At 48.1% G+C, this 21,086-nt stretch overlaps 2 protein-coding genes across 2 annotated transcripts in view; both read left to right on the top strand.

Moving 5' to 3' along the window:
• Positions 1-2,717, top strand: part of LOC135897043 (uncharacterized) — a 33,989-nt gene extending 31,272 nt beyond the window's left edge. Inside the window, exon 7 of the mRNA XM_065425608.1 lies at positions 2,247-2,717. Coding sequence (XP_065281680.1) covers positions 2,247-2,270 — 24 coding nt within the window. The 3' untranslated portion in view covers positions 2,271-2,717. The remainder of the gene's footprint in view (positions 1-2,246) is intronic.
• A 755-nt stretch (positions 2,718-3,472) lies between these two features.
• Positions 3,473-21,086, top strand: part of LOC135897036 (trichohyalin-like) — a 131,365-nt gene continuing 113,751 nt past the window's right edge. Inside the window, exon 1 of the mRNA XM_065425601.2 lies at positions 3,473-5,261. Within this exon, the coding sequence (XP_065281673.1) occupies positions 4,518-5,261 (744 nt within the window). The 5' untranslated portion in view covers positions 3,473-4,517. The remainder of the gene's footprint in view (positions 5,262-21,086) is intronic.

Here is a 21,086-nt window from a genome sequence, read left to right as displayed (position 1 = left end):
ACTCTTCGGCTAATTCAGCCGCCCTTTCCACAGTATTTACATTACCTCTGTCTTGCACCCACAGTTTCACAGCTTGGGGGATGGTTTTGTAAAACTGCTCTAGACACATGCATTCAATGATCATGTCTCTGCTGTCGTACGCTTCCGCGCTTTTAAGCCACTCGACTAGGTTGGCCTTTAAGCTATATGCAAACTCCGGATAGCCCTCGCTATCTTTCTTGCCTGTGCTCCTAAACCTTTGCCGAAAAGCTTCGGCTGAAAGGCGGTATTTCTTCAGGAGACTAGCCTTAACTTTTGCATAATCATATGCATCCTGCACACTCAGTCTGGCGATTACTTCCGCCGCCTCAAACGGCAACATAGACAGCAACCGCTGTGGCCATGTACTCGGGCCGAAGTTCATCTTCTCGCAAGTCCTTTCAAAATTGCTTAGGAACAAGCCTATGTCGGTCCCGACCTCAAATGGCTTTAATAGCCTGTCCATGCGGTACGATTCTGCCTCACTTGATCGACCCAGAGCGCCTTCACTTCCTTGAGGCAACTCCAAACGTTTGCTTTCAAGTTCAAGTTGCATTTTCTTTAACTGAAACTCGCGATCTTTATCGCGTTCCTCTCTCTCTCGCTTTTCTCTTTCTCTTTCCCGTTCTTCTCTTTCTCTTTCCCGTTTCTCTCTCTTTTTGAGAAGTTCCATTCCCATTTCAATATCTTCCTCACTGGCCTGATTGGAAATTAGCTCCAATAATTCCGATTTGAGCATTTCCTTGCGTACATCTAGGCCCAGTTCCTCACCAACTATCAACAACTCGTCTCTCAGCAGTGTCCTTAACTCCATGACTGCTGCTTTACTGCTTTGATTCTGCTCTCTAAATTTAGCTAGGAAACACAACCTAGCTAACACACAACAATCTAGCTTCCCTACTGTTCTAAACAGAACAACCCCAAAATGAAGCCTAGAGAGTCAAAGCAAAAACCAAGCACTCACCGCAGATACAGCACCATGTCGCAAAGTCCATCTCACCGCTGTCAGCCAGTTGTCAGGATTGGGGGCTCAATCCCTTCGTCCGTGGTCCTTTGCCAAGATTGGAGTACGGCATGAATTCGAAGGTAGCTGGCCCATGCCGTCGTCCAACTTATTTACGCTGAGATCGTTGATGAAGTGAAGAACTGCTTCTCATCGAGAACGAGGGAAAAGGGTTTATTTACAGAAATTAACTCAGTCTAACATGACTGCTTGAGAAAAAAGAGTAACAGTCCAACATGACTGCATGAGAGAAGTGACTCAGTCTAACATGACTGCTCAAGAAGAGTGTGTCCAACATTCGCACAACCACAGTTTTTATACACTCGATCCGCCGGTCCTACGACGCGGCGGCTGTTCGTTTACACATCACCAACTCGCAGCTGCTCTGAAGATCAGTTTACAGACACAAAGGCACACACATTCCGAAGCCCAAGCGACGGCGTTGAAGGGGGTGCCGTTCCGGAAAGTATCGACGCCGATCGAGGGTCGCTCGTTGTTTTGCGTCTGCCGAAACGTGAGAAGCGCAAAAATAAGTCGTTCCCGCGGCAGCTTGACCAGGCGTGTCAAATCAGCTCCGCGTTGGGGAACTCTGGAATCATTGTCCACACACCGAACTCGTCCCGTCACAATGTCGAAGGGGCTGGAGGAAGGCGGCGGATTCCAGCGCAAAGGTCGCTTCTTTGAACGCCTCGCAGCTGCAGCGACGGAGAGGGGGAGGTGCGCGTCTTGCACCCCTTGTCGTAATCGGGTGGTAAGGTGGCAATCTTGCTTCGAAGCTCGCCATTCTTGACAGGGCGCATGGTGCGAGTCTTGTACGCCTGCTGGTTAGCTCAAATTTTTGTAAGTGCATTTTGAGCTCCGAAAGCTTTCAAACACAGGAAACGCTTTTCGCTATGATTTATGAGCAAATCGCTGAGTATCCATTCATATGCATAGAAACACTGACAAAATAAAGTCGTATATGTTCTTTCGCGTCATTCGTCATTAGGCTAAGATCGCGATAAACAATAATACTATCTCCCATGTAGCGAAATATGTCAGGTCCTTACACGCAGCGCATTAGAAAAAGAAATGCTCTGGATATGTCGTGCGCAGAACGCGTGAGAGATGCAATTAAAGCACAGGAGAAGAGTGTCGTAGCCGTTTTGAATGCTTGATCCGTAGGAAAGAACAGCGCCTGAACTTTTCTGCAGACTAAATACCTCTTGCCCATTTTTTTTTACAGGAATGTCTCGTTGCAAACTACTAGAGACACCAGGCTACTAACTTCCAGCGCAACTTCTACTGACACAGAGTTGAACAGTTTCCAAGAGAGAAGCAGGAAGAATAACCACTGCGACCAAGGCTGTCCATTCAAGAGCCTAGCTTGCGCTTGCGATGCACGTCACAAGGGCTAACCATTTCTCGAATTTTGTCACTGACGTGACGGTACTAACAGCGTAAAGTAGTCTTTCGTTCTGTTTTCGTCGACTTGTGCTTTCGTGCTAAAGAAGCTGAGGCTTCCGGTTGTAATAAAGAAATACTACACCAAAGATGACGCGATGTAGCACTTACAAGACAGCTACCGGAATCTGTCACACCTAATGCTGCCAAAGAGAGATGGCATCTTTATGTTCACGTTTTAATGTGATCGAACAAGCATTGCGAGTGTAATAAAAGATCGTTGTGTGAAATAAACTTTGTGTTCTTTAAACAATTTGTGTTTGGTAGCACCTGTCTTTAAATATAGGTACACTACATCGGTGGCTCACTGCTGGTACACGCCAACGTGGTGGCTCGGGAATTGCGGCCTTGCGCTGCCAGCACGAGGTCGTGCATTGGGTACGCGCTAAACAGCGTCAAGTAATCGAAATTAATCCAGAGCCCTATACTACGGAGTCCCAGATAGCCCACAGTGCAGTATCGGGACGTTAAACTCTGCAATTTAATAATAATATCAGTTGCATTTGACTTTTGCGTCTGACGATGCAGTAAAATCGAATAGAACCCCACTCATCCAGTAACAAGGGAGCTTAACGTGCGAAGCACGAACCAGAGGTTAGCTTTTCGATTCACGAAAGCTTCCCTCTGCAGAAGAAGCTTATAGTTCACTTGACTGGTGCTGCTCTTGTGTCGCGCACGAAACTAATAGAAAATACTGGTGTGAAACTGCCGCTTCGTCGAATCTGTAAGTTGCTACTCTCGATGCCCACACAATCGAGGCTTTTGAGCTAAGAACTGTGCAGCCCGTGTCAGGGTATCGCCACAGGAAAATAGCGAGCGACGAAGTTCAGCTTAGCTTCTGCTTTCGACGTCGAAACGAACATCCGTCTCAACTACCACTCGCAAATTTCGTAAGCACGGCGCGACTGATGGCGGCATTTTCTTCACGTGACGGGGGACGTTGGTTAGTGTGCACCAGTGCGCTAAATTTAGATCCACTTCCAGTTTCGTAGATGAAAAAAGAAAGAAGGATGGGTGGAAAGAGAACATGACACGGCAGTTTCGAAAATGCAAGCGCGACGAAAGCCAATCATTAATGGATTTAGAATCCCTGCGCAGTTTCTAAATCTGTCTTTTTGGCGGCTACGAAGGAACGAAAGTTAGATGCGTAAATTGACGTAACGTTGGCGTTCACATCTGCCGCTGAATTCAAAAGGAAAACAGGCCCGAGTTCTTGCAGGAACGCTGGTGTATTTTAACTACCCTCACACTCTTGATGGAAGACGACACGGACGTAGCGGAAAGCAGGAGCCTCGTATCCAAAAGGGAGCGGTGAGTAAGTCGAAGATGGGCGCGAAGCAAACACGGAGAGAAAGAAGGATCCATCTAGTGGGTATCGCCATATAGCAGCCAAATCACGTGACCGCCACCGCGCGCGCGCGCCGCGGCGGACGGGCTTCCCGTTCGCACGGCGGCCCCTTCCATTTGTTGACGCAAGTGGCTCCATCGCGGGGCGGACGCTGCAAACACGAGCGCCGGAGAGCGAAGGAGAGGAGCCGTCCGGCTCGCGCGCTTGCTGCTCGGTGAAGCCTCGGCGGGGCGGTGCGCTTTGCTGCCGCGACAGACGACCGCTCGCGGGAGCCGCACTTTTCTCATCCCGGCGTTCATCCCGCCCCAAGGGAGGGCGGCCATCACCGCCCGAAGGAAGAAGGTCTCAGGTGCGTGCAGTGCGCGAACGACGCTTGGTGCCCAAGCCCGCAGCTCGGGGGTGCCCGCCCCGCGACCCATAGTGGATACACGCAGACCCGAGTGCCAGCCCGGCGGCGGAGTGCGGAAGAGCAGCGCGGCCATCGGCCGGATCGAAGCGCCGCGTGCGTGAGTGGCGCGATGCCGGTGGCGGCGGCTGCTGCTGCGGCGGCGGCCTCGGTCTCCTCGGCGGCCGCGACGACGAGCTGAGTGGATGCGGACCGTGCATTTCCGAGCCGGAGGGGGCCTTCCCGAGGCCGGCAGCTAGCTGAGCGAGGCGGCGCAGCGGAAGCAGCAGGAGAAGAGCAAGCGATCGCAGCGTAGACCCATGTCCTCCCGCGACATGTACGGCGGCTCGCAGAGGTCGCCCCGGGCGGCCCAGAGCTCGCGCGACGTGATGCTGGGGCCGCCTAAGACGTCCTACGCGTCCATCTCGCAGCCGCCGTCTGCCAGGGGAAGTCCCATCGCGCGCAACCTCTCGTCGCCTTCGCAGGGCCGCCGCATGCGGCCCACCGGACCGTACGGCGTGAGCCGCTCGAGCAACAACAGCCCGCTGACCATGTCCACGCACGACTACTACGGCGACGAGCCGGACCTGCGGGTCTCGCACCGGAGCCGGTCGGCCACGCGCACCGCGCCGCCGGCCATGCGCTCCTCGTACCCGGGCGTCGGCGTCGTCGACCAGGACTTCATGCCCATCCGAGACCGGTCCCTGGAGCGCGGCGGCGTGGACCTGGGCCGCCGCGGGGGCGGAGGGTACCGCGAGGACATGTACCGCGAGACCACCATCGACGGCGACCCGTACCGGGACTACGGCAGCAGTGGCCGCGGAGGCGGCGGCGGTGGGAGCTTCGTGGCCGAGCTGCAGAGCCGGCTTAACGAGCTCCAGAGTCAATATGGGAGCGTCAAGCGGGAACTGGACGCGACCACGCAGAAGCTCGGCTCCAGCATGCACAGCATCAAGACCTTCTGGAGCCCCGAGCTCAAGAAGGAGCGCGCCTTGCGCAAGGAGGAGGCCGCCAAGTACGCCCTCATCAACGACCAGCTGAAGATACTGCGATCGGAGAACCAGGTGAGCTTCTTCGCATGCTGTTTGCCGGTGTGTGTGTGACGAGAGCGCGCGTGTGCGGGGGGCGATCGGATTGGGTGCGTTGCGGGAAAGCCGTCGGAAGCATTTTTCAGCGAGACGCTGAGGCGCGCCGGCACCTGATGCGAACAAGACTAGGGATTAAGCCCGCGCAAGTGACGGTGTCCCAGTGGTCGTACTATTCGTTTCGTTCTGTAGCGTACCAAGGGGAACGAATGTGGCAACGTGAAAAGTGTTACAAACCAACATTTCTCGTTGTTTCACCGCCAGAGAATTCTGATAGGCGAGCAAGAAAGCAGTGGTATTCGATTCTTAGCTCAGCAAGGCGCGAAATGATATTGCGTTGTAGTAATTCACACCAATGAATGGTCGCTCTTTGAGAGGAATAAAAAAAAAGAAGCTATGCGGCCCAGGTCTGTTTTAATGCGGCATAGTACGTCGTTCTCCAGCAAAATGAAAACCAGGAATGACACTCAAGGTACGCATACAAGTGTCTTCAGCTTAATCAATGGAGGGCATAATAAAAAAAGAACTTCTAGTAATGAACACCGTGATTCTTAAGCGCGCTTCTTAAGTGAAAAATGCAATCCGAGAGGTTGTTCTTGCGGTAGCTAGTTTCTGGACCAATCGAAGGGGGGCGTTGCTGTTGGATGAGCGATTGCGAAACCATCTCAGTTTCGACACGTTTGCAATGGCCGTTCGACGTTCTATGTGCGGCGTCTGAGTGACGCAGCAAATGAAAGAGCGCAACCACGTACGCGTTAAGATTACGTGGTCATTTGAATGTTACCCTCCATATTTCTTTTTTCTACTATCGAAACCTGACAAAAGAAAAGTTTAATCACTACAAACAAGTTTCAGCGTCAAGAACGCTGCTGCGTGAAATGCTCAAATGCAGGCAGTCTTGTTGGTAACAAAAGTTCGCGCTATCTTTGTCACTTATGCTTTCGCTTTCCGCGAGAACAAGGTTCTTTGCGGCAAATAAAAGAATCCACATTTACCCACTTGTTTACGCTAATCGTTAGGTGCACATGCGCGACTTGCAAGCGCATGTCGATGTCACCGACTACTTGGCGCACCGTCCTTATTTCACCGAGAGTCAGTTACGGTGTGCTTGGATGCAGTTAAAGCGATTATTGCACGTGTACATAGCACGTCGTATCTGCACAGATGTCTCCACAAAGTGTTTGCATAACAAAAGCGCTCTGTAAACCTTGCTCCGGCGTCTTGTATTCTCGGGAAACTGAAGGAGTTGTAAAGAAATAAATAGAGTGGACGCGTGGCAGGTGTCCTCTACTTCAATTGTCGTGGAAAGGCCGTGCCACTTACTCGTCCGCCTCAATGCGTGGCGTCGTACAGCCAGACCGTGCTGTTAAACCGACCGACCTCACGAGCCTCATCACAGTAGAGCATTTGCAAACTCTTGGTTTTTGATTTCCTGCTTCGTACAAATTACAGTGGCACCTGACTTTACGCCACTCTTACCGTAGCAGCGTCGTACAGTCAGAAGAGAGGTACAGAAGACTTCTAGCAGAAAACACTACGTGCTGACTTCTGGAGTGCGGGGCTGCCCACATCTCCGAGAAACAGAATGCGCGGAAGTAATTCAATGCTTCGTGTAAAGTGTGACGTGCCAGTATAAGCACAAAAGATATGTCGAAAATCAGTGACGGGTTACGGTCAGGCCTCGGCTTGATCAACTCAGTTGGATCCCGTACCTGAAAAACGGCGCAAGAGGCATAGATCAGTTAGCAGACGACAGTTGTCAGTCGCCAGACGATTTTCGAGCCATCGCTCATGTCGTCTGTTAACTATACTCGCGGACAACTTTTTGTGGCAACGAAGGGAAAGCTACGGTGGCAAAGCGCGGCCAAGCGAGAGCGCTTCTGAAAAGATCCCCGCGTTTTAATCCACGTCAGTTTAAGCTGGGGAGGAGTAACCATACACACCTTATTAGAAACAGTTAAATAAGACAAAACACACCACTGAATGTAAAAGTTTACTTATTTTGCGGCTTTTCCCTTCTGCGTCTGGGCAAATGCGAAACCGTCGCACATGGTAGCTCCGTCGATTCAGCGTCTGTTCCGAGCAACTAAAAGCTGTCAAACGCTGGCGGACTACTTGGAGCGGTAACACATGTGCAGAAGCTCCGCCCCCGTAGTTTTCCCTTCACTGCCACAGAAAGTTGTCCGCGAGTACAATTCGTTTCCATTGCGCTGTTTTCAAACGAGGCACGGGTTGCGCTTCAAGACAATCATTAAAGGTCTTAAAATTCAAGGTAAAATCAAGGCACAATCTCTGTTGATGTCGCTTCGAATCGCCCTTCCTGCAAAAAACGCACTTTATCTCCCACTTTCTCTTGCAAACATCGATAAAATGTCTCGACAACCAGTTTGGACAGCCGTGTAACTTGTTGAAAGCCGACGAAGGGGGAGAAAAAAAGAAAAGAAAGCTCACGAAGCTATCTGAGATAGGATATATATGCGCTATATTTAGCCACCTCTACAAGATACCCAGTCTCGCAGCCATCTAGAGATCAATACACCAATCCTTTGAAGCAGTATATAAGAGGGCATTGTGCCCTTAGCTGTCCGGTCTGGTGGGGAAATCCCCTGAGTCACTCCTCGGCGCTTGGAGGACATGTACATTGCGTACTTCGTCCGTGTGAATGGTATCGTGGTGTTGTTACCGTTTTTGCCCCTTCCTGTTTGAAGAAACGTGCTAGTGTTGTCGTTCCACGTAATACTCCTGTGGAGAAGCGGAAAGGGGCGGATTTTAAGTTTCATGCCATAATTACCAGTTAAGGCATGAAACTTAGGGAAATCCTTAACTTAGGGAAATTACGGGTGTTTCTTTCTTGAACCATAGCAAAAAAAAAAAGACATATTCCCCTGGGAAGACGATTCGGAAGAACATGACTTGCAAAGCTTTTTTTCTGGTCTCTCTCTCTCTTTTTTTTTTTTTAGTGGCAGTATAGAACACGGAAGAGACGGGTAGCTTCCGGGCCCCGCGATGGGCTCGCACCCCGATTCCGGGGGTCCAAATCCCGGTTGGGGTTCGCTATATTTGATTTAGGTCTTGATTAGGTCTAACAGGAATACTAACTAATTTGATATATGTGGCTTCATATTACATCGGTCTAAAACGTGGCAATGTATTTCCTTCGCATTTTGTGCTTACGTCTTCTCAGCGTTGGAGGCTTTGCAAGTGTATTTCGAGATAGAAAGGCTTCAATTTTATTTGCTCCTTTTATATGTATTGTTTCCATTGTGCTAAGAAGGATTGTTTCTTAGAAGAAAGTGTAAAATTGAGTACGATGACTGCACTCACGTCAAAACGGAGGGAACGAATAACACTCCCTGGAAGTAAGACGCATATACGCTTTCTCTTTCTGCTACTGCTAAGGAAAGAATGCCCTACGCTCACAGATAAGATAGTGGTGAATGGGACCACCCCATGGCACCAAGGCACGTAAGCGCGTTCGCTAGTGCGGCTCATTTAAGCACCTAATCTCAACCCTGTGCATGCGGTCTTTAAAAGATGATCGTCAACGTGTCAAAGCAGCTTCGCATCGAGAACAAACACGGGAAGGATGCAACGTGAGTGCACCAATTTTTTAGGGAGAACCTGAACATTTCTTTCGCTTAGAGAGACACTGCGAGTTGGAAGGCGTAGGGTTTCCTACTTAAATTACTAGGGGAAGCTTTGGCCCTGCGATCGGTTAACTATCGCGAAAATAAATGGTCCGATACTCGTGTTAATAGGTCTAAACAGTCTAATCTCCGCGTTGGTGGGCTCACATGTTTTTGTGACGTTACCTCATTACCCTCTATCTGCCTTTGTTGGCTTAAACTTACAGACGCTTGCAGATTTGTGTGCGACAGAGGCTATAAGCCACTGAGCACAGGGCGTTATCATTGCGAATTGTTACATTTGTAGCGCAACGTTCTGTTGAATGCAATCGATTTGCAGTGGCACAAAGCCGTTTGCTCATCTAGCCCTCGCGCCATTGAAATCTATCTATCTATCTATCTATCTATCTATCTATCTATCTATCTATCTATCTATCTATCTATCTATCTATCTATCTATCTATCTATCTATCTATCTATCTATCTATCTATCTATCTATCTATCTATCTATCTATCTATCTATCTGTCTGTCTGTCTGTCTGTCTATCTGTCTATCTGTCTATCTATCTATCTATCTATCTATCTATCTATCTATCTATCTATCTATCTATCTATCTATCTATCTATCTATCTATCTATCTATCTATCTATCTATCTAATCATAAATCCGCTTGAAGAAAGGAAGCAAAAGTTGAGGCAAAACCACGCGGCAGACACCGCCCATATTTTCCATGCTGGCTGAGCGGCCGTATTTGAAACTCCTGCAGGCACTAAAGCCCCATTCCCGTCTAGTAATATCTTTTTTTTTTTCGGGAAACTCCAGGCCGGGAGGTCACGTCGTCAGTTCAACGGCTGACGCTCGTCCCTCCAAGGTTCGGGTTGCTCGATCGACGCGGGAGATACGGGCTGAAACAGCTGGCGAGTGTCGCGGCTCCGCCGAGGGTCACTAATCGCAGAGGAAACACGAAGCACAGGGGTAGAAGAGACGAGATACGTGGGCGTGCTGCTTGCCGCAGGAGTCACCGTACGCTAACGATAGGCGTCCGCTGAACGGGAGCACGAAGTCGCGCGGTCAACTTACAGATGGGACAACAGGACGTGTGTTCTTGGGCTGATTGTAGGGGATGACGCTTTCGACAAAAAATTGCGGCGCGATTGGGAGTAAGGCGGAAAAAGAAAACGATGAAACGACAGAGCGTGCCCCGTGCTTGAAGCGCCTGTACTACAATGACGGGCAGATCATTATTTTTCGTCCTGATGGTTAAATACTGGGCCGTAAATAAACAAACATATTGTCCGTTGATGCTCTACTGCTTCGAGTACGCTAATGCTTAGGACTATATATATATATATATATATATATATATATATATATATATATGAAGTTTGCGGCAATAATAAGGGAAGCCTGATACATGAAATGGTACAGGTAAGGGGATTTAACCAAGAAATAACGTACTATGGATTAAATAAATAAATAAATAAATAAATAAATAAATAAATAAATAAATAAATAAATGCTTCAGAAAAGTAGGAGAAAGTAGCGATGGAGAGATCAACACTTTCTTTTGGACAACTCTGAAGGTACCTTTCGCCGACTTTTCTATGAATGGGAGTGTGACACTTCGATCAATCACGTAGGGTAGGCATTCGCTTTTCATTTCTCCCCTGTGTCGTAGTCATATATTCATATATTGATCACTTGCTCTATAAATAAACTGCCTGACGTTCTACCGCTCTGGCTTTCGGTTATGTGAACCAACGCAAGTTTACCCCCTGGCGTGGTCGTTCTGTGACTGCGCTTGCAGACTATCTCGGCCGACATTCTTAAAATCCATGCACCGACCGTCTCGGGAAAAAGAAAAAAAAAACTGATTTACGTGACATGCTTAGAAGGGAAATGTCGTAAAACGCAGAAACTGGCAGCACGGTACGCCCTCGTTTTCTTTTTTTCTCCCTCAAACCGTTATTGCCAAATACGCCGGGAAATGTCATCTGATTCATACGACGGTCTTGGAACAACTCGTAAAACACTGACGCGCGCAGTAAGAAATGTTCTCGTTTATGTCTTATGCACTCGCAGAACCTCCTCCCTCGACGCATTCTTTTCCGTTACCCTTATGCGGACGCTTGCGTTGCCGGAGCTACATAACAAATCTCCCTCGGGCCGCTTCCAAACGTGTTTACGAAACTGCCGCTGTTCAGCTTTTCGAGGGCTTTCTCACAACAATTGTTCGTTTCTGCTGTGTTCAAAGGGAACCATAGCAGTTGTGCTCGCACTATGCGGTGATGCGGAGCAATCTATGCGCGGAGGGGTCCGCAAACTACCCCTGGCAGAAGGAGACCCCGCAGTGCACGTCACTCAACGCGGAAGCAGTGAAATAATAAAGCCGCTGCATGGGGTTCTATGTGCTCCTGAATATTGGATTCGCGTCCAGCATAACGAGGGCCATAAAAGTCACAAAGAACGACGATGATGGACGCCTAATGTATATTGAAATGTAAGGTGAAGTTGCTGCGTATCGAATAGTTTTAAACAGCTTTGCCAGACTTGTAGAGATGCCGTTTGTAGGGAGAAAGGGAGAAAATAAAGGGAAAGGCGGATGGGTAACTAGATTGGAATATTTAGTTTGCTACCCTGCGCTGGGGGAGAGAAAATGGGAGGGTAAAAGGCCAAGGAAGGTAGATAGAGAGAGAAATAGAGAGTGTATAGCACCGTCAAGATCAGTTCAACACAGCCCTCACTTCCGGTATGTGTGTGACTACTTGTATTGTCGTCTTCCTTGTGAGATTACTATACTGCGTGCTTGTCTCTTCGTATTCACAAACATCTAACTGCTCGCCCAACAACTTACTTTGCTAAGCGTGAGTGCTCTTAGAGGGCTACCTTGGTGTCGCAGTACGTGACCGATATTAGACGGCTACTATGAGTAGTTTTGCACGTGACCCAGGAGGAACGCTTGTATGCTACATGATACCGTGCCGCCTGATGCAACGGTAATGAATGCGCATCTTTTGGGAACGTCGATAAGACAGTGCGGTATCAGTGCGAGTCCTTCGTGGGCAGCCCTGCGTTCTTACTGTGGTTGCCAGCATGGCCGCCGAAGCTGGAACACAAAACACTTCAATGGAATGAACTGTTTCCCATTGTCTGGTTACGTAAACTTACTAATTTTTTTGTCGAGAATCGATTAATCCCGGAGTTTGGCGTACATGAAAACGCTGCTTTCACGTACACTGCAGTGAAGCTCGCGAAACAGAGCAGCACCGCCTGAGGTCTACGCCCTCTGAGCCGTCACGTGACGCGATGATTTGCCAGGAGGCCTAGGGTTGCCTGCAAAAATTTCTAGAGAGAACTCGGGCGATGCATTCGCTGGGACGATGAGAAGAGGAGATGAACTCGTCTATTCTTCGTGCTCGTAGCTCAGGACGTCCATATTGAGTTGTTTATTACGCTTCATCTTCGTAAAAGCAACAAGCAATCATAGTTTTCTAAACGCACAACAGAGCAATCAGCCTCTGCGCGCGTGCACAATCATTGCGAATCGCTGCGTTTGTAGCGCAGTATTTCGTTGAAAATGATCAAGTTGCAAAGAAACAAAGACATTTGAAGCTACATTAACTGTTTTGTAATAACCATGTGTTGCTAATACCCCCCATGGTGGCTAGACCCTAACGCTTGCAGCTCCCCTAACGACACCAGCGCCAGCGTTCCCTTTAGTAAAATTGATAGGAAACTCTGCCAAACGGAGAGGTCTTCAATTTGAGAGCGGGACGCGGACTACGCTAAGCTTCATCTCACTCTTTCTCTTTTTCACAACGTTCACTGAGCGCGTCACGGCCCTACTTTCATTCCCTACCCCCTGTGCAGCGCGGTTGAGGTGTCCTCTGCTGAGAGACAGTTACTGCGCTGCACTTTACCCCATCCTTTCCTTCCCATCATCAAGAACCTCCTTCTCTCTCACGGCCTTCCTCGCTGACGTCACGGGGTCAGCGCGCGGGCTTTCTGTCCGGCTTAGCAGGGTGTTGAAAGGGCTCCCGCTGAACGAACTTAAGCTGCCGCTCCTCGCGAACAGAAGTCTGAGATATAAGCGTTGACCGAGGAGAGAGGTGGGTAGAGAAAGAAAAAAGGAAGGAAGAAGGAGGAATGCGATAAACAGGGCCGGGTGTGTTCTTGACCTTCGTTGACAAACGACGTGCATATGACAGCGACCCGCTCCGGGGCGTCGTCGTGCCTTTCGCCCGCGCACGCTTCTTCCTCCTTGCCCACATCTCTCGTGGCACACTTATCGCTCGCCTGGAGAAACGCAGCCCCCGAGAGCCTGACGACGAGACGGGTTGCCCTGCCAGCGGCTCCGCTCAAACCGCCTTCGAGCAGCGAGATGCTGAGCGGGAGGGCGAGGAGGAAAGACCTCGGCTTCGGATCGGAGGCGCCGAGCTCCTTCCATGCCTGGGCGGCCCTGCGTCGCCCGCGCGTCTCGTCGAAATGGACCATCGCCAGCTTCCGTTTAGGAGGGAGCGTGCGAGCTGCACCGGCTCAGACGTTGATTAACGGGCGTCTTTCTTTGTTTCACGAACGCGTTAGCGCTTAGACGACCTTTAATTTCGCCCGATAAAGACGGCGTCGTATTGAGCGCGCTGCGTACCTTCTCTGGGTTGGCGTGGGTCGGTCGGTCGTTCGGCGGGTTGCCCGGTGGGTCGGTCGGTCAGGTTTTTGACAAGCAGGCTGAGACTGGGTTTAACTCGGGCTGTCGCTCGTTAAGAAGGAAAGTTACGTGCCCGAGGCTGGGATTTGAACCAGAGACCAACCTTTTGACCCACCGATTTTCTTCGCTCGTGGCTGCTGGCACTTTGACACTATCGGAACGATCACTGACGTATCTTATTTTGCTATGGCGCAAGCTTGACAAGGACAATAGAAGGCACATCTGACACACACAGCGCTACTTTCAACAACAGGTTTATTTCTCGTTCTCGTTGCTATATATACACCCTCGACCCGTCATACACCACGTGTAACATTTTTGGAAAAATAAACAAAAGATATAAACTGGGAACCACACGTAGGCAGTTTCTTGATTCACATATTCAAGGCAATGTACACGTTCAACGCGAGCAAAGATAATTCAGCTCTTTTTATGATAATGAAATGGAAGGTTTACTGACGCACGCATCACCGAATGTTGATATGTGTCTGGCTTCTATTATCAAGCGCGTCATTTCACACCTGCTTCTACTCATGATCACTAACAAAATAAGATATGCCGTACCAACAAGCCCCTATTGCTATCCTCATCGATCACTGACGCTTGGAAACGCGCGAACGCGTCTAAAAGCGCATCGTGATTATTCCTTGCCGTTTGCACCATTCGCATGCACAGGCAGCTAGGACACCGAGGCAACTGAGGCGCTCATTAGCGCCGACAAAGCGACGAATAAGGACAAGCTCACCGCAAGTGTGGGACTCAAGAATGCTTCACTTACAGTGGTTTCCAAGTGTGTGGAATCTCCAATAATATATTTAAAATAAAAAAGCGAGACACTGGCCTAGATGGGATACCCTGATTAGCTTTGGATCTGCGCGCCTGTGTGTGTTGTGCGAGCTTGGTGTGTTCTACGTGCCTCGTTTCGTACGTCATCATGTTTACCTGGCGCAGAATATTGTTTGAGGACTTGCGGATTAGTTGTTTTCCACATGCACATGTGTAGCCGACAGATTATTCCCGAAAGAACGAGGATAACCTGAAATGAGGACTGGTACATTCAATTCGCGTGTCCACACCGCAATTTACCAGAAACAGTTAGAACATTCTTTTTTTTTTTCACTAGCTCCAAAGACGCCTGTCTATTTTGGGATGTCTTTCAGAGATTTCCAAAGAAAATATTCGATGTTAATCGTCACACTATGACACACCTTTGCTAATTAACTCTCTATGACGATTGTACCGTTCGTACACATGGAAAATCCGTATGCTGGACGGCCATTTCTGATTGTCTTTTCAAGAGTGCATTACACTGGAGTGGCTGTTACCCCGATGAGAAAACGAAGGTTTAATGAGAGGAACGTCGGAAATGTTGGCCGCAGGTATGCATAAAAAAGATTCCATCGTTATTATGCACGCGATGTTTCATGGTATACTACGTTTGTCTGTCACTATGTCCATGTGACGCTGGTTGCCATTAGTTTGCCTACGTAGCAATTTTTCTCGCTATGTCATTTAATTATTGCGATAAATACCATGAAAGAAAGAAAGAAAGAAAGAAAGAAAGAAAGAAAGAAAGAAAGAAAGAAAGAAAGAAAGGAAGAAAGAAAGAAAGAAAGAAAGAAAGAAATACAAAGGTGTAACAAGTGTTCGCTGGAGATAGTTTTCATACAGAAGCTCCCACGCTCGATATTGGTTGCCGTGCCTTCTTTTTAGAACTACCACTTTTCAAATTATTCATCATCGTAGTGGCGTCCTTCATGATGATCGCGCCTTGTTGAGGATGATACACGGCTGGACATCTCTCAACAGTCGTTAACAGTCGATCGACAGTTGTTCATGAATGTGTTTCTCGATTGTTTCAATGGCGGCATGATTATTTCTTGTTGCAGATATTTAATTGGAGACAGGAAACCACTGGAAATGATTTGGTGCTGTGCGCTGACATTGAAAGGCTCTGTCACTTGACGATCTGCTGAGGGGTTTTCTTGGAGGCTAAACAAGCATTCCTACAAAAACATCACGCTTAGGCTTGAAATATTGCGGAGGTTGTGTATAATGGTATGGCTAGCGTCCGGATTTAGAGCCTACGTTCAGTAACGTCTTGGACACAAAACCATGCACTTTGTGCGAATGCGATGCAATGACACCGGCCCGATTCTGAAGACCGTAGGTCTCCTCGATTTGGCTGAATTTCCTCTATACTGGTTCAGAAAGTTCAACACTTTTGTTCTTTATTTCACGGTGCAGTGCATGTCGGGAAATCAAGACTGCACCGTTCTATTCGACTACGTGCAGGAGCTCGTCCGGCACGTATTCACGCTCTCCCTCGACTGGCTATGTTTTGGAAGGGAAGGGCGTCGTGCACAATCTTGGTAGCAGACGAAATGGTACAGCGATAGTTGATTCCTGCGCGGACTTAATCACCTGGCCACTTGGTTACAACAATCACACAGTTGAGGCGCGGAGAGTGAGAGAGAGACAGAGAGATAGCAGGGAGAGGAAAGGCAGGGAGGTCGACCAGACAAGCGTCCGGTTTGCTACCCTACGGCGGGGTTAAAGGAAAGGGAAATAGAAGAGTAAAGAGGGAGAGAATGAACATTGCGTGCACGCGGGAGGATGCGCAGGACTATAAGCGCTTACTCAGTCTGGTGCACTTGTATAAGTGGGCCGATGCAGGGATAGCCTTTTGTGCCAGTGACGGATGTTTCTACGGTCCGAGCATCCGTTCAGTTCAAGTTGTTTCGTAAGAGAGGCGTTGGACGTCGCAGCCAGGAAACCATTGGACTATAGAGAGAAAATCAAGAAGAAAAAAAAAAGCAGAGAGGTCAGCAAACGGTCGTCCGCGTTTTTTTCCCCTGCAATAGAAGAGGATAAAGGGGAGAAACAAAACTTCAAATGACAGAAAGAAGTGGAGAGAGAGGGGGAGAGAGTACTCGCTGCGCACACACTTGAAAGTGCATGTGGAGTTTATCTCAACGGCCGCAGATACCGGTCGATTTGAGATAGCACGTTAGTACTTTGCTTTCAGTGCTAACGTCGCGCATGGCTATAGTCCAAGGGTCTTCGCTTCTGGAAACGAGCTTGAGCCCGGCTGGTCAAATCCTGTCCGAAGGGGCCCGCGCTGAACGTTGTACCAGGGAAAAAGAAAAGGCACGAAAGGTGTTCAATGGTTTCTTCGCTTCCGCAAGAGTCACAAAAATGTGTGTCACTCATTCCAATAAGAGACCTTTGCATATAATTCTGCGGGATAGAGGCGACACAACAGTGTCGCACCAGCGCAGGAATTTTTTTTTAGGTACTTGCAACATTAGGGAAGGATACAGAGCATGGAGACCACAGTTAGGAAGTTTAAAGGAAGACAAACAAGTGTGTGTCCTAGTTAGAACCAGGAAAGAAAGTTTTTTTTTTTGCAGCGTCGGTTCTAGATACGGAAATCGTTTTTTTTTTTTTTTCAAAGGGGCGGATCAGGCAGGCGTCGCCGGCGAAGACATAACCAGCAATGCCGGATGCGTGATGGCAGCCAGTGAAATGTGACGTCATGCCCTTTATCGAAAGCTTGATGGCGGTGCTGTCTCATCTCGTGTACCAACAACTGCTCATCAGTATTGTCGGGGAGAGGGAAAACACTAAGAACAGCAGCATGAAGGAGCATATAGCGAAATTGCTTGCGTAGTGGCGCTGGCTTATGCGTCGCAGGTGGCGTTCGTTGAGACCCTAAAGGACACTTACCAACGTCTAGGTAGGGCGGTGCAATTGCTCATGTTTTTTGCAAGGGGTATAGATGCGCTAAACGTCAAGCGGTTATGTATCGTGTACCTTCTCAGTGCATACAAGCGTACTTGCAATTATACCTACCTTGTGAGACCAATAGCGCCTCGATGATATTGAGAGTGGAGCCGAAACCGCTAAGAAACTTCACTTCCAGCGATTCCCACAGTGCGTGGTATCCACATACATACATACATACATACATACATACATACATACATACATACATACATACATACATACATACATACATACATACATACATACATGCATGCATACATACATACATACATACATACATACATACATACATACATACATGCATACATACATGCATACATACATACATACATACATACATACATACATACATACATACATACATACATACATACATACATACATACATACATACATACATACATACATACATACATACATACATACATACATACATAGTCGAATAAGGTCGAATAAAAATGTAGCTAGCAAAAAGGATCTAAAAGTGCCTTTTCAAGCTGACACATCCTGGTCGGGCGGTTTTCTAGATTATACTGCACCGCGAATAGCCTCGTCAGTCAGTTTTTACGGTTGTCGTAGTGCCCGATTACTTGTGTTGCTACCTTACTAAAAAGTGTGCGCAATGGTACTGTGATTATTTCTTTACCCATCTGTTTTATTATTTTTTGCTTGTTTCTCCCATTTATTGCAGTCGATACACGTATGAGATGACCCGCTTTTCTTTCTAAGTCTATTTCTGCATGGACGCAAAACGAGCCGTTGGCCAAGGATCCGGGCATTGCTGTTAGTATAATGTGTGTATATGAACGCATAAAATAATTTAACTGTAACGCTGGGAGAAAACGGATTGAAGAAGAGTGCGACGACGATATCTGGTGTGAGTGGCAAGACGGCAAAGAAATCAATTATTTTAAGTGCGTTCTATTATTTAGTTCCTGTAAGTGGGCTAAAAATTCATTTACCCTAATTTTACCGTGCATTTACCGTGAAGGTTTAGTTTTAGTAAACTGGACGATAGACCATTTACAGAAGCGAAGAAGATCTTGGGAACCTGGCCTCACAGTTCATTAGTCCAGAACGCAGTTCGAGCGCTTCTTCGCTACCTGAAGGCAACAGACTTGAGTGCCCAACTATAGACATCCTGCACCTAACTTAGTGCACTTGAAAGTGCGATAGACTCATGGTGTCTCTCTCTCACTCCCCCTCCGCACGCCTAGGGTAGCAAACTGGACACAGTCTGGTTAACCTCCCCCCCACTCTCTTTCTCCTCTCTCTCTCTCTCTGTCTCTCTCCATTTACCGTGGGCTCCAGGCCACCGTGGCTTATGCCCAAATTAAATGCCGAATGTATTAGCCGGAACATCTCTAAGTAGCCCTGCGATCCCTACTTTGCATGATACGGCTTACGTCATTGCATCAAGGTATACATAAAACCTTGCTCACAAAATGGTTTAAACAAATGATCGCTAGAAACATCTCCAGACTTTCAACGTCTACGTTCTTTTCCTACAAAATCCATTGGTGCCGTTCTCGGCAATTGAAAGTTTCCTACATCGGATTACGCTGCCGTATTCCAAGATTGACTTTTTACTTGCGTAAAGCTGGTCTGCTCTAGCTCTATGCCATACCTGTAATGAAATTGAATCAATGCACCGCTTCTTTTTATCCTGCCGACGATATTCAAATCGGATAAAGAGGTTACTCGAAGCTACACTTTGCAATATTGGAGTAGGATTAAATATTCCCATAATACTGTCATTTCGTGCCTCGACACTACAGACCGGTAATATAACATAGGCTGTAGCCACAGGGATGTTTGCCGCGCGGTGTTTGATTTTTTAAATGAGAGAAAATTATTACCGTGTTGTTTTTGTTGTAGGTATGCACTTCTCTAGTCACTATCAATGTGGCTGAAATTGACTCGGAAAATTCTTTATTACTATGGACTTTATTCTCTACTTCATTAATACATTATTTGAGTTCAAACCGCGGTGGTTGCTTAGTAGCTATGGTGTTGGGCGGCTAAGCACGAGGTCGCGGGATTGAATCCCGGCCACGGCGGCCGCGTCTCGATGGGGGCGAAATCCGAAAGCACCGCGTACTTAGATTCAGGTGCATGTTTAAGAACCTAAGGGAGTCAAGACCAAGCCAGAGCCCCTCAAGACGACCTTATTTAGATCAATGAGCCATTTGTACTTTCTTGCGCATTGGTTTCATATTTCTTAGGCAGCTGTGTTTATTACCGATAATATTTGTTTAGCCAGCAAGCATGTCTTTTTTTTTCTGGTTTACGTCATTTAATAGACAACAATTTTCAGTATTGCTCCTGAGCGTTAAATTCAAAAAGGCAACCACATAAAGAGAAAATAATTATTGATTGATTGATTGATTGATTGATTGATTGATTGATTGATTGATTGATTGATTGATTGATTGATAAACTCCATAACTCTCGGTCGCACGCGTGCTGGCACCTGTCAATGTTTCCAATGTTTACTATGCTCTGTGTCCGAAACGTCACTCCGGCTAAACATATAAGGTGACGCAAAAAGGCGGCGATATACTCTCGGTAATTTGCCTGCACGAACAATGCGTTCGTAGGGTTTCCGTTCCAGTCCTGTTCCCCAAAGACTCACCCACGCTTCCGGTGATGGCTTCCGTGGTTATAGCGCGGTCTCTTCTTTTGTACCTACGGCCGTGCGTTGTGCCTCCCATTTTCCTATTGATTTCTTTTGGTGCAACTGAGTACGGGATTGCTGACAGTGTGTGACCTACTTTCTGTTTTACTATTCAAGCAACAACAACAACAACAACAACAACAACAACAACAACAACAACAACAACGCTGGCGTCAGTGAAAATCCGACGCTTTTCGTCAGAAGACGACTACTGCGCAAGCAACACCGACGAGGACCGCAGCAGCAAGAACATATTCGAGTTAAAAAAAACAAAGGAGCATAGGTTTAACTTATTTAACCATTAACTGAAGAGATATGGGATTGTACAGGTTAGGAGGTATAAGACCAGCCCACCAAAATCTCAGAGGCCAGACTCGGGACAAAATAAGTACCGACGACGAAACTAGACGGAAATATCGAATAATCTACAATAATTAAACAAACGCTGCACGCACTGTAACGCAATTCGCAGGCACGTGTAGGTGGTTTCACCACGGTACATCAGAGGCGCCGCATGCAGAACGATTTCTCGTCGTTACACTTGTCCGCACTTTCGCTTCCTTTGCGGACCGTCCGCTTGTCGACTCGCCTATCGGTCGCTATAGTGTAACCAGCCGCCCGCGATAAATGCCGAGGACGCAGCGTCTGCGACACCATATATACGCGTAAAAAAGCGTCGGCATCGCGTTACCGGCGTTCCACGCGCGGCTGTCCATTGTCACTACTGCCTGCGCGCTGCATCGGAGAATTGAGCGCGCTTCGCCAGCGTCCACTGCGGCGCCGTTGCACTGCCTCGCCGGGAAACAGCTCGCCGAGCACATCGATCGCCGGCGGGCCAATTCGCTCCGGCGTGCCACACCAGTTACGCGGCGGTGCGCTTCCTTCCATCGCTGCTGGCAACCGACGTGGCGCTGCCCGGGGCGAGAGCTCTGTTGTTCATTGCCATCATCACTATTTTTTTCTTTAGTGATTGTAACGCTGGAAAAGGAACTATAACTCGATGAC

Source organism: Dermacentor albipictus, chromosome 5 (genome assembly GCF_038994185.2).
Source record: "Dermacentor albipictus isolate Rhodes 1998 colony chromosome 5, USDA_Dalb.pri_finalv2, whole genome shotgun sequence".
Taxonomy (NCBI): Eukaryota; Metazoa; Arthropoda; class Arachnida; order Ixodida; family Ixodidae; genus Dermacentor; species Dermacentor albipictus.
Note: the sequence above shows the minus strand (reverse complement) of the source record. Positions and strands in the feature narration are given on the sequence as shown.